This window comes from Geotrypetes seraphini, chromosome 1, assembly GCF_902459505.1.
Source record: "Geotrypetes seraphini chromosome 1, aGeoSer1.1, whole genome shotgun sequence".
NCBI lineage: Eukaryota > Metazoa > Chordata > Amphibia > Gymnophiona > Dermophiidae > Geotrypetes > Geotrypetes seraphini.
Window position 1 is genome coordinate 225,672,889 of NC_047084.1, and position 13,217 is coordinate 225,686,105.

At 40.1% G+C, this 13,217-nt stretch overlaps 1 protein-coding gene across 7 annotated transcripts in view; it reads left to right on the plus strand.

Moving 5' to 3' along the window:
* RFC1 (replication factor C subunit 1) overlaps window positions 1-13,217 on the plus strand; it is a 363,193-nt gene that overhangs the window by 249,465 nt on the left and 100,511 nt on the right. For all 7 annotated transcript variants that reach the window (XM_033947362.1, XM_033947360.1, XM_033947358.1 and 4 more), the window contains 3 exons: window positions 6,061-6,165; window positions 8,253-8,631; window positions 11,551-11,660. In XM_033947362.1, coding sequence (XP_033803253.1) covers window positions 6,061-6,165; window positions 8,253-8,631; window positions 11,551-11,660 — 594 coding nt within the window. The remainder of the gene's footprint in view (window positions 1-6,060; window positions 6,166-8,252; window positions 8,632-11,550; window positions 11,661-13,217) is intronic.

A 13,217-nucleotide genomic window follows, 5' to 3' on the forward strand; every position in this document is an offset into this window, starting at 1 on the left:
AGACCAAGGTGGTGCACAAAATAAAAACATAAATGAGGAAAAGAATTACAACATCTTAATAGGATATTATCATTCATACAAAGAATAGACTGAACAGAATCAAAGGGAATAGAGAAGGGAAAAGGGGGATAGGAAAGAGGGGGGATGGAGGCAAACAACCGCAAGAGCACCAAATATCATCCTGGATATTTAGATTTAAGCTCTAAGGCAGCAGAATAGCTAATGCACCTGTATGCAACACACTTTTTAAGCATGGGTTTAGAAGTGTGAGAAATCTGCATCTGCATGAATGATATATTTAGATTCTCTTTTACTGTGGATTCCATCGTTCATGACACCTTTTCCTTTCTGGTTTTATGGTCTCACCTACTCTTTCTGGTATTCCCTTACCTTTTTTACAATTTGCTTTGAATCATCTTAGATTCTTTACTTTTGTTCAAACAATAGCGAAAACTTCCTCCTTTGCTCTATCCAGAATTTGCTTTATTATTTTTTGACTGCCTAGCTTAAATCCTTGGCCTTCACTCTGTTATTTCCAGATTGGATTATGTTTATTAAAATTTGATATTCCGTTTTACCTTTCACAAGTTCTCAGCGTTGTCAGTTTAATAAAATGTAAGAATGGTCGCACCCCCACAATGTTAGGTTGGAGGGGTTAAGTGAAAGGCGTCCTGACAAACGCTGGTCCCAGGTTCAGTTCCCTCACCGATGACTCACCAGAAAGTAGAATAAAGAAGGCATAGCCAGAGGTGTTTGCATAAAGAGTATATATTATAGAAATAGTCTTACAGAAAAGTAATATTTATAAGCATTACAATTAAGCAGAGAGCATTACACTTAAGCAGAGAGCAAAGCAGTCTTGCTGCCTTACAGAGTCCAGAAGGAAGTGTGAAGTTTCAGGGAAAGGCAGAGAGAGAGTGAAAGGGGGATGGGGTGATGTTTCGTGTTCCATAGATAAAGAGAAGGATAGACAGAGAGATAGAGAGAGCTCAAGAGAGAACCAGAGTGCCAAGCCAAGAGATAGCTAGATAGAAAGAGAGAGAGAGGGCCAAGACCCCTCTCCTGATAGCTTGATAGAAAAAGAGACATATTGATAGAGCAGAGAGCAGGCTTTTATACCTTGGAATCTTATTCTGACTAGAGAAAATATTGTATCTCTCAGTATCTTTCTGTTTAGAACTTGCAAACTGTTTGAGACAATGGTCAATTTAATTGACAAAGGAGAGTGTGACATCTGCAAGCATGGTGATGGGATTAAGTCTCTGGCTTGATCTGTGCACCATTGTCCTAAGAACCCTCTTAATCAGACATTAACACCTTTTAGCTAGTCATGATTCAATCAGGGAAACTTAAAACATATCAGGGATACTTAACACAGTCTCCCTGCACGAAGGGTCTATCTGCCTTCCCATGCCAAGGTCAGATTGATATAATTTCCCATAGGCCTCTAGGCTGACAAGCGGATTATATACAAATGTGTATTACATATTAAAATAATTTAAATATAACAAAATAAACTGAAATAAAATAAAGAACTCCGATAATAAAGAAAAGACTTGTAAAAAGACTTGTAAAAAGACTTGTAAAAAGACTTGTAAAAAGAAAAGACTTCAATTCAAACTCATTCAAGACAAAATCATACTTACTCACATGCTAAAAAAAAGGTATTTTCCCATTCGCCCTTCTAATTAATGAATATGTTCATCTGGGGTAGAGTTAACGACAAAAGCCTCTTGGAAAAAATATATTTTCAATAAGTTTTTAAACATTGTATGATTTAATTCTGTACGAATCTCATGTGGAAGTTGATTTCACTGGCTAGGGGCTAAAGTTGTGATAAAGGCGGATAGTGTAGCTGGTTTTAAGAAAAGTTTAGACAAATTCCTGGAGGAAAAATGCATAGTCTGTTATTAAGACATAGGGGAAGCCTCTGTTTGCCCTGGATTGGTAGCATGGAATGTTGCTACTCTTTCGGTTTTGGCCAGGTACTAGTGACCTGGATTGGCCACCGTGAGAATGATCTACTGAGCTTTTTGAAGGACCATTGATCTGACCAGTAAGGCTATTCTTTTTTCTTTTTTTTTTTATTTATAAGTTTTCCAATCATTACATTACAAGCATAATGAGTAAAGAAAAAAGGAGGTTGTTAAAATAGCATAAAGGAAAACACTTCATTTCAATATTTCCTTTCAAGCCCACTTCAATGAGGTACCACACTAAAATTCCAGAAAACTAGTAGGTAAACAATTGAGTGAAATATGAGCCCATAAAATAGACCCAGATTCAATCAAAACATATCTCAGGCAAAATTACATCTATTCCTCTAGTATCTGTTATAGGTAAACAGTAATTATTTCATTTCTCTAGCCAGCAGAAATTGTTGCAACTGAGTTGGATCCCAGAACACAAATTCCGTATCATGCAACTTAACTAGACATTTACATGGGAATTTTAAGTAAAAAGATGCCTCCAGGGAGTAAGGCTATTCTTATGTTCTTAAGTAAAAAAAACGCTTTGTTACGTGTTGATGCCCATTTTGTTCTCTATCAGTCTCCCTCTCTGAATTGTCTGCAGCTCATTTAGGCCTTGATGTTCAAAAGGATCCTTGTAGCAGCCACCGAGAATATGATGCAAATGCATCACAAGGAGAACTCGTTAGTATTTAAATGAGCTCTCCTTGTGATGCACTAAAGTGAACGTCCTGCCCCCACCCTTCCTTTTAGGATCATATTTTTCCAGCAGCTCTGGAGCTGCTGGTAGTTGTTGTGCCCATTAAAAAAAAAAAAAAATTAGGGCCAGTAGGAAGAGCAGGGGCTGCTGGTTCAGCTGTGGACAGACCTTTTTTTTTAAATGTGCCCTTCTTTAAAAAAAAAAAAAAACCAACCCAAAAACCCCCCAAAAAAGGATCAACTGATTGCCGCTCCGGAGCCAACAGGGGAAGCTGCAAATCAGCTGAACCACCATCCACCACTCTTCCTTCTGGCTCACTGATTGCAGTTACGGAGCCGCCATCAGCTGGCAGATGGAAGGAGAACAGCAACTGTAGGCAAGAAAGGGAGCTGTGCCTAGCAATTGCTCTTCTGAGCAAGAACCAGTTACAGTTCCTTCCCCTTTTACCAGGGCTGCTCCACACAAATAGCATGCATATAAAAATGCATGCTGTTGTACTGAACATCTCTCATTGAAGAAAACTCGTTCACACTACAGTATTTAATACCATGGTGTCGGAGGTTTGAGCATCTGGGCATAACTGTGGGCTAGATTCACTAAGCAAACTGATCGTGTACCAACCGGTTTACGAGCCCTTTGCGACCCGATTTACCTCCTGCAGTATTCACTAACCTGTTTTGCGATCTGATTCCGATCTGTGCATGCAAATGAGGGGAACTGCATACAAAGTAGGTAGGGACGCGATTCACTAAACAAATTTCCCGATCCGACTAGGCTGGCCGATCAACTCAAGAAGCGACTGCTGGAGACCAGTCAAAAACGTCTTTCCAACTCTCCAGTTCCATTGAAGCCCTGCTCTGCCCCGTGCCTCCTGCTTGCTCGCCCTGATCTTCCAGCCCTGCTCTGTATCCTGCCTGCTTGCCCCGATCTTCCAGCCCTGCTCTGCCCCGTGCCTCCTGCCTCCTCGTCCTGATCTTCTAGCCCTGCTTTCTGCCCCGAGCTCCTACTCTCTGCCGCCTTCCGTGCAGTGGGAGCCCACGGGTTTAAAGCGGGGCTGCACACCGCAGTGCAGCCCCACTTTAAAACCATGGGCTTGCACTGCACGGAAGGTGGCAGAGAGCAGGATAGGTTGGGTGGCAAGATCGCCTGGAAGGGGGGAGCAGGAGAGCCAACCCACGCAAAGGAAAAAGTTAAAAAAAATAAATAAAAGTTGCGGCTGCCCACCCCGACACCCCCCTCCGGCACGTAAAAGTTGGGAGCAGGAGGGGTGCTCAATCCCTCCGGCTCCTTAGGCCTCCTTCCTGCTGGCATAGCCCACCCCCGACCAGGCTACCGCACCCGATTGGCTCGGGCCTGGCCTGCCGCATCACATGAGGAGGGGGGGTGCTCAGTCCCTCCTGCTCCCAACTTTGAAATAAGGGAGTGCCGGTTCGGGCCTGGCCTAGCCGGGGTGGGCCGGTCGGGTGGGTGGTGCGCTGGGCCAGTTGGGGGTGGTGTTTTTAAATGGCGGCGGGGCAAATTTTTTGTGGGGTTCGGGGATGGAGGGGTATTTGGGGAACTTATTGGGAGGGGAAGTTTAATTTTTTTTTTTTTAATCGGGCAGATATTTTGCATGTGTAAAACACACAAAATATCTGCCCGATGAAAAAATAAATTTAAAAAGACGGCAGCAAAAACCCTGACAGCAGTGACAAAAGGCTGTTTCTCCTGTTACTACTGTCAGGGCTTTAGCGATCCGTGCAGTTGGCTGGGGGGCATGCCAACGATCGTCTCCATTTGCATGCAGGCCTTTGGTGAATTTGTCGGCCTGCATGCATACGGAAATGGATCGCACACGGATTGGAGGATTAGTGAATCTAGCCCTGTGAGCATCTCCCAATAAAGAAAAATCGTTCACACCATGGTATTTAATACCGTGGTGTCGGAGGTTTGAGAATCAGGGCCTAACTAACTGGTACTCATTGTTTTAATCACATTACCCCCTTACCTCATAAAATGCTTTCTGTTGGGATCATCCACCTACCTACCCAATGTTACTATCCCCTATGTCTGTTTTCATAATCTCCACTGCTCCCAGGCACTCCTGTTGTTGTTACCCCCAATTTTACCTTTCTCTCGATATTTCTCACCCTTCTGCTTTTTCCTATTTTGATCCCTTTCTGTGAAACTCCATGCCCTTATATCTCCACCAAGTCATCTCCCCCTGTTCAAAAAGGCTTTACAATCTTACTTCTCCAGCTCTGTCTTGCTCAGATTCTGGAGGTAGAGTCCTGAACTATCTCCCTTTCATCATCTGACCCTATAATTGTAAATTATTTTCTGTTTATTTTCTTCTTACTATTATTGTAAATCACCTTTTTGATATTCTATGTTCTAATAGCTGTCTAGTAAATTCAACGAATGAATAAATCCTAATTATATCATTCCTTTTCTCTATCAATATAAATGGGGAGTGTGGGCTTAATGGAGAGAGGACCAAGCAGAAGGCAGAAATGTTTAAATTATGAATTCTTACAATAGAAGAACATACCTGTGAAGCAGGAGGATCATAGAAAAAATCCGGAGTGGCTTCCTTCTGCATATGGCTCACGGCCATGGGAACATAACTCACTTATCCAGAATGACACACCTTCCTTACTGGAAAAGATATTATCAAGGTAAGGAGGGTGTGGTGCAGTGGTTAAAGCTCCAGCCTCAGCACCCTGAGGTTGTGGATTCAAACCTATGCTGCTCCTTGAGACCCTGGGCAAGACACTTAACCCCCCCCATTGTCCCAGGTACATTAGGTAAAATTGTGAGCCCGCTGGGATAGACTTTGAAAATGCTCGAGTACCTAAATAAATTCATGTAAACCATTATGAGCTTCCCTAGGAGAACGGTATAGAAAAATAAATAAATAAAACAATCTCTTTTTCTGTATTTCTTATGGGCTCTCCTGACAATTTTAATGTTAAAAATAAAGAAGTTGCAGTGACATAAAATGAATAGATATCTAACAGGCTTCAGTACACGGGAGTAGCATTTTCAATAGAAAAAGGAAACTTAAGGCCAATGGATCATGACTTTGAAGCTAGAAGAAGGGATGGTAAGAGGAGATTTTGGGGCACTCAGATGATGATACATGGCTGGAATAACCATCAGTAGAAATTCAAGCATGCTTAGGACATAACATGTTTGGAGTTTGGTTGGAAGATCAAAGATGGGTGATGACCTAGAAATGAAAATGGGTCTGCAAGGAGAGAAAGAGGCAGTTCTGCAGACTGGATGAACCAAGAGATCCTTAACTGTTGACCTGAACAGTGTTACTATGTGTTATACTGTATTATTGTAATAGGTGGTTGGAAGAGTATGTGTGTTAAGTAAAATATTTTTTTGTTCGGATTTTTATAGGCAGAGAGTTTAGGAACAACCATTCTTGATGAAGATGGCCTGTTTAATTTGATTCGAACTACACCAGGCAAAAAGTCTAAATATGAAATCCTAGCAGAAGCTGAGGTTTGTATAAAATCTGATTATTTTTTTAAAGTAATGCTGAACTACTAAAAAACCTAAAGGGAAATAAAAAAGTGAAAGTTAAATCAAATTGGTTTAATACTTGCTGGTACCCAGAGGTTTTCTGTCTGTGGGTTCCTTTTACTAAACTGTGGTAAGCACTAACGAGCGAGCTAGAGACGCCTACCGTGCGAAGCGCTGAGGCGTCCCACTATGCACTAAATATTTTCTATTTTGTGGAAGGGGGAGTGCTTGGAAGTAGAGAGAGAGCATGACAGTGCTGCTCAGTACATGGGATATTGCCCTGTGGTAACTGATTAGCGTGGAGTTAGCACATGGGCCCTTACCGCCTACAAAATGGGTGCTGGTAAGTGCTCATGGAGTATTATTTTTAATGACTGCATGCTGTGTTCATTAAATGGCCATTAATTTCAGAAACAGGAGAATCAGCCAATTTCTGGGTGCAGCACAAGTGGCCTTAGTAAGTGAGAAAGACCCATTTAAGGGTCGCGCTAAGACCAGTTTTGTCATGGCTGTAGTAAAAGGACCCAATAAGCTCCAGAAATGCCTTTTTAGCCCTTAAACCAGTGTCTTGCAAACTTTGCGAGCTGGTGGCACACTAAATTGAGCTCAAGGGCATCCAGAAGCGCGTGAATGTCGACTTGATGATGTCACGCATATGAGTGTCGACATCCATGCATGTGCAGAGGCCCTGAGACGCCAGTGTGTGGAGGGGTGTGTGCTGAAAAAGAAAAGTTGTGAAGAGGAGAGACACCAGGGAGAGAGGCACCGGCGCCAGCTGACTGCCTACAGGATGTGCCTCTCGCCACGCTGGCACCTCTCCTCCTCCCCAACATCTGGTGTCACACCTAGAATCTCACACACAGTTTGTGATACACCGTCTTAAACTCTGCTGAGCAGAGTCTGGCTATACTGCAAAATTGTATTAAATTTTCATGATGTGAGCATATTGTCAATGTTGTAGAACTGTTATTATAGGTCTTTATTCTGTATCTAGATAAGTTGACAATTATTTATCCAACTTTATTAGATGTCTGTGCTATTTCTCTCACATTTAAAAATGTGTTCTCTGTGATTCAAATGCCCTTGTATGTTACTGTTAAATCACCTGCCCAAACTGGAATGGATCACATTTGGACACTTTTGGTTTTCATTATGTGAGTTACTCAGCCAAGATATTGTAGGCCCTATAGACTCGAGCAATAGTTCCCAACTATTTTGTGAATTAACATACCATTACTTTTTCTCTCCATGCTCCCTTCCCCTCCAGCTCTAGCATTATCATTTCTCCACTGCCCCCCTCCAGCTCTAGCATTATCATTTCTCCACTGCCCCCCCCCCCTCCAGCTCTAGCATTATCACCATTTCTTCCCTTCTTCCCCATGTTCTTTCCCTGGCATCATTATTTTCTCTTTCTGTTCCTTAACAGCCTAAAATCCACCACCTTTCCTTTACTCCTAACCATCAAATATAACACAACCAAACATGTCCCAAACCTCACCTGAAATACTATCTACTCCTTAGCAAATTAGAAAATATTCAGACTATTCCTTAAATTCTTCTTAATGTCATACAATTTCTTATGTAATCTGCCTTGAACCGCAAGGTAATGGCGGAATAGAAATCTGTAATGTAATTACCATTGTCAATATTTCTTCATTTTCCTTCCATTGCTTGGCATCATCACCTTTCCATCCCCTCTGTGATCACCTTCAACTGCTAAAAGGAAATAGGCAATGTAAAATTCACTGGCCCCAGGCAGTTTGAACTTAAGAGGGAAGCAGGCAGCAGCAAGAAGACATTATAGCTCTAGCAGCCACAAATGCTTCTTTTTCATTGTTCACTGGCAACCATATGTAACTGGGAGCTTTCAAGAGCTGTCAAATTAAATGGTTTCTTTGGATACACCCCTTGGATTATTGATCTGAGTTTGGAGGGGAGAACAAAGGTGAAATACCGTATTAGGATCCCACTTATGATATAACATTATCTAATCTCTATTTATAAAGAAAAAAATGGTAAAACTGCATTTCAGTTTATTAATTTTTCCTCTTCTTGTTCTCATTCAGAGTCTAAAGGCAACAGGAAAAATGACAAAAACTCCTGAAAAGGCTGTACAGGCTGTTAAAAAAGTTACTCCAACAAAGAAGGAAGCTGAAAGCAAAAAAACTTTGTTAGGGGCATTGAAAAGAGAAACCACCAACTTTGAAAATGATTTGGAATTAACAAAACACCCTGAAGAGAAGCAGCATGTACTGGACACTGAAAGTTTTACTCCATCATCAAACCATGGGAAGACAGAGTGTTTGCTCTGGGTGGATAAATACAAACCCACGTCCATCAAGGGAATAATAGGACAGCAAGGAGATCAGAGCTGTGTTAATAAACTGATACGCTGGCTCAAGAATTGGCACAGCAACAATGTGTCTGATGATAAGAAGGCAGCTGGTGATTATATTGTTACCTCTTGTTTCTGGGCATACTTTAATTACAGTTTTTTAGGCCCACTGCATTAGCAACAGATTTTCTTACTGAATACAATATTGGGTCTTTACCATTATGAATACATAAGAACATAAGGTTTGCCATACTGGGACAGACTGAAGGTCCATCAAGCCCAGCATCCTGTTTCCAACAGTGGCCAACCCAGATCCCAAGCAGTTAAACAGATTTTATGCTGCTTATCCTAGGAATAAGCAGTGGATTTCCTCAAATCATTACATTACATTACATTACATTACTGGCTTATATTCCGCCTGTACCTTTCAGTTCTAAGCGGATTACATCAGAACGATAACTGGACATTTCCAGGAAGAGAAATACAAATTACAATTAAGGCGTAAGGTCTAAAGCAATTTTGATGAGTAGATTCTAAGAGGGGGAGAGAGGGGAAAAGGAAGGGATTAGGACGTTTGGGTGAATTTCTTGAATAGTAGGGTCTTGATTTCTTTGCGGAAAGCCTTGAGGTCAGTTGATGCTGTCAGTAGGTTGGTGATGGAGGGGTCCAATTTAGCTGCATGTGTTGCAATCATCTCAATAATGGCCCATGGACTTCTCTTTTAGGAAATTATCTAAACCTTTTTTAAACTCTCCTTAGCTAACTGATTTCACCACATTCTCCGGCAACAAATTCCAGAGTTTAATTACATGTTGTGTGAAGAAATAGTTTCTCTGGTCTGTTTTAAATCTACGCTTCGTCGCATGCCCCGTAGTCCTAGTATTTTTGGAAAGAGTAAACAAGCAGTTCTCATCTATCCTTTCCACTCAGTATTTTATAGACCTCTATCATACAAGGGCATTATAACATTTTCATCTTTGTTTTCCATTCCTTTCCTTATAATTCCTAACATTCTATTTACTTTCTTAGCTACCACTGCCGCTGCACATTGAGCCGAGGGTTTCAACATATCCTCAACGATGACACCTAGATCCTTTTCCTAGGCAGTGACTCCTAATGTAGAACTCTGCATCACATAGCTATAGTTCATGTTCCTCTTTCCCACATGCATCACTTTGCACTTGGTCACATTAAATGCCATCTGCCATTTTGATTCCCAGTTTCCCAGTCTCACAAGGTCCTCTTGCAATTGTTCACAATCCTCTTGCAATTTAACAACGTTGAATAACTTTGTGTCATCAGCAAATGTAATTATCTCACTGGTTATTCCCATCTCTAGATCATTGATAAATATGATAAAAAGCAGCGGTCCCAGCAGAGATCCTTATGGAACCCCACTATTTACCCTTCTCCATTGAGAATATTGACCATTTAAACCTACTCTCTGTTTTCTGTATTTCAACTAGTTCTTAATCCATGATAGGACATTACTTCCTATTCCATGATTCTCTAATTTCCTCAGAAGTCTTTCATTAACTGCATTTTGAAAATCCAAATACACGGTATCAGCCAGCTCACCTTTATCTACATATTCATTCACCCTCTTCAAAGAAACGCAGTAGATTAGTGAGGCAAGATTTCCCTTGACTAAAATCCATGTTGGCTTTCCCTCATTAATCCATGCTTATGTATATGTTCTGTTATTTTGTACTTTATAATAGTCTCTACTAATTTGCCCAGCACTGACGTCAGACTCACTGGTCTTTAATTTCCTGGATCACCTCTGGAACCCTTTTTAAAAATCAGCATCATGTTGGCCATCCTCCAATCCTCTGGTACTATGCTGAATTTTAGAGAAAAATTACAAATTACTAACAATAGCTCTGGAAGATCATTTTTCAATTCTATCAGCACTCTTGGATGTATACCATCTGATGTAGGTGATTTGCTACTGTTCATTTTGTTAAATTGATCCATTACATTTTCCAGTGTTATGGAGGATTTTAATGAGCTGAAGGAGAGCTGCCAGTTATCTTCTCAAGTGGGGCTATGACACTGCGGACCAGTGCATGTCAGTGATGTTCATCACTACCTACTCACCTTCAAACTTCATTTGGGCAATATCCTCAAGGTTCTGAGCATTTCCAAATACATTCTTTTTTTTTGTCTATTATAAATGCCTTGTTTTTCAAGCATGTGACTCTACATCCCCCTCTCCCCCCAAAAAAAATCCACTTTCCTTTTTCTGTCCTGAGCTTGGATAGAGAAGCAGAGTATCGGGGAAAAGCCCAGAAAGATGTTGGCAGTTGCTTCAGAGGTCTCTGGGGCTGCCACTGGTCCCCAGGCCTTGCACTGAAGAACACTGCACTATGCTGCATGTGATTCTCTTTTACTATCTTAAAAGAATGAAATCTATTTGAAAACCAGCAGAGTTGTTGATCTCTTTTGACCCAACAGCCCATTCATTTCAGTGAATGGTTTGTTGGATTCTAGATATGCTGGTATTCCTCTAATCAGTAAACTCAAATCTCTTCAAATCAGCTCCCATAGGTCTCTTGAAGTATACTTTGTTGGACAGTGTATGCAAAACAACCATTTGGTCCTTGTTTCATACCTTTACTTCTCATTACTGTTTGGACCAGCCCTCAGTGTTTCTCTTTGTACTGTGCCTGCACAATGGCACATTAACTAGACCCTGAGTTTGGAAATCATTCGGTTGTGTGTCTCATCCAGTCCTGTAACAAATGTTTTCTGTTGGCAGCAGGATTGATCACTGAGCACTGTTTTCCTTCTCTAGCTATCAGACTATCTAAGAGAACTAAAGAGACTGTGTATGCAGGAAGGGATGCCCATGTTTAGAGCTTTACACACAATTCTGAGCTCTGGGAAAGCTTTTCCATCCATGGGCCATGCAATGAAGTCACCTAATTGTGTGTCTGAGCAGTCTTGCCTTCTATGGAAGACACCTATAGGTAAGCAACTTTTTAAATTGTACTGTAATATTTATGGTTCGTTTCTTGTTTTTACAGGGAAATTCAATAAACATGGGGGCAAGGATGATGGTTTTGGTTTGAAAGCTGCATTGTTGTCCGGTCCACCAGGTGTTGGTAAAACCACTACAGCTGTTTTAGTCTGTGAGGTAAGTGCTTTACCCAGAATTTTTTCAATAGCAACCCCAAAACATAATACAAATTAATAACCTGTATAAACAGTTAGACCTTCAACTGCTTATGAAAACTCTAAGATCATGTTTCTTTCTCAAGACCTCTGGAAGTGATTAACTAACAACTGACAAGCCTTCCTGATCACTACCAGTCATGCTGCCTTAACTGAATGGACATACAGGCATCCTGAGAATGTAAAACATGAACAGATAGTGTATCATTTTATCCTTCAGATACCTAGGTCCCATGCTTTACTTTGTAGTGTTTTAAAAATCAAAACACAAACCTTAAACATAGAACCTCTATTAAATGGGCTCCCAGTGCAGTTCATGTAACACTGATTGAGTTTGTCATAATACCACTGACTGTACTTTATTGAAAAAAGATGACATATTATTCCCTGTCTCATTCTAGATTTATAAATTAAGGGCAGGATTTACTAAAGTAAATTCCATTTATTGTGCGTTAATGTGTTTTGTGCTTAAATCTTTATTGATTTTCAAACTTTTTTTTTTTTCCAATTCTTTATTCATTTTATCATCTTACAACAAGTACACAATATTACATCATAAAAAATAAACACATCACTTGAATTTCTTACTAATATCATCCTAAATATATAAATTAATCCCTCCCCACCCACCCTTCCCTTAAATATTTAAATCAAAAATATCATATAAATATTATAAACTTATTTAATAATTAACCTTTAAAAAGAAATTTATACCATTCCCCACCCCACTATGTATAAATATACTATCAGTGGAAAAAATGATGTCTAATCATTACAATAATTTGCCAATGGACCCCAGATCTTTTCAAAATTGTTATAATTCCCATTCTGCAAAACAATTACTCTAATTAATAGTGATTTTCAAACTTTGATAGTGCAATACAATTGGTAAATCATAAATACTGCATAAAATGCACTAATAACTATACAATTATTACATTAAACAATCATTTACTCCCATCCTCATCTTAATTATTAATACAATAATACATATGATTTGATTTCAATATTATAATTAAATAATTTAACTCCTCCACGTGGATGGGTTTACGGGTCGGTTTATAAAAGCTTTAGTAAGTGACTGGTTCCTCTTCTGGTCAGGGTATACAACAGTGTGGATGAGAAGACAGAATTGCTGCATTCCTGGCGACAGACAACAGTTACTCTTTTGCTTAAGCCGGGGCAAGATTCAAGATTTTGCAGATCTTATTGTCCTATATCTTTATTGGGTATTGATTACAAGATTTATGCTAAGATATTGGCTACTAGACTTCAAAAGATATTACCAGCAGTTGTGCATCCTGACCAGATGAGGCTTTTAGTCAGCAGGACTACTTTTGATAATATAAGGCACACGTTACAACTTATAGAGATAGCACATACTCGGCATATCTCTTCTTTAATTTTATACCTCGATACAGAGAAAGCTTGTGATAGGGTTCAGTGGTCATTTATGTTAGCAATGCACTGGCACATTGGCATCTCGGGGCCTTTTTGTTTGATGAATTTGTAAATTGAC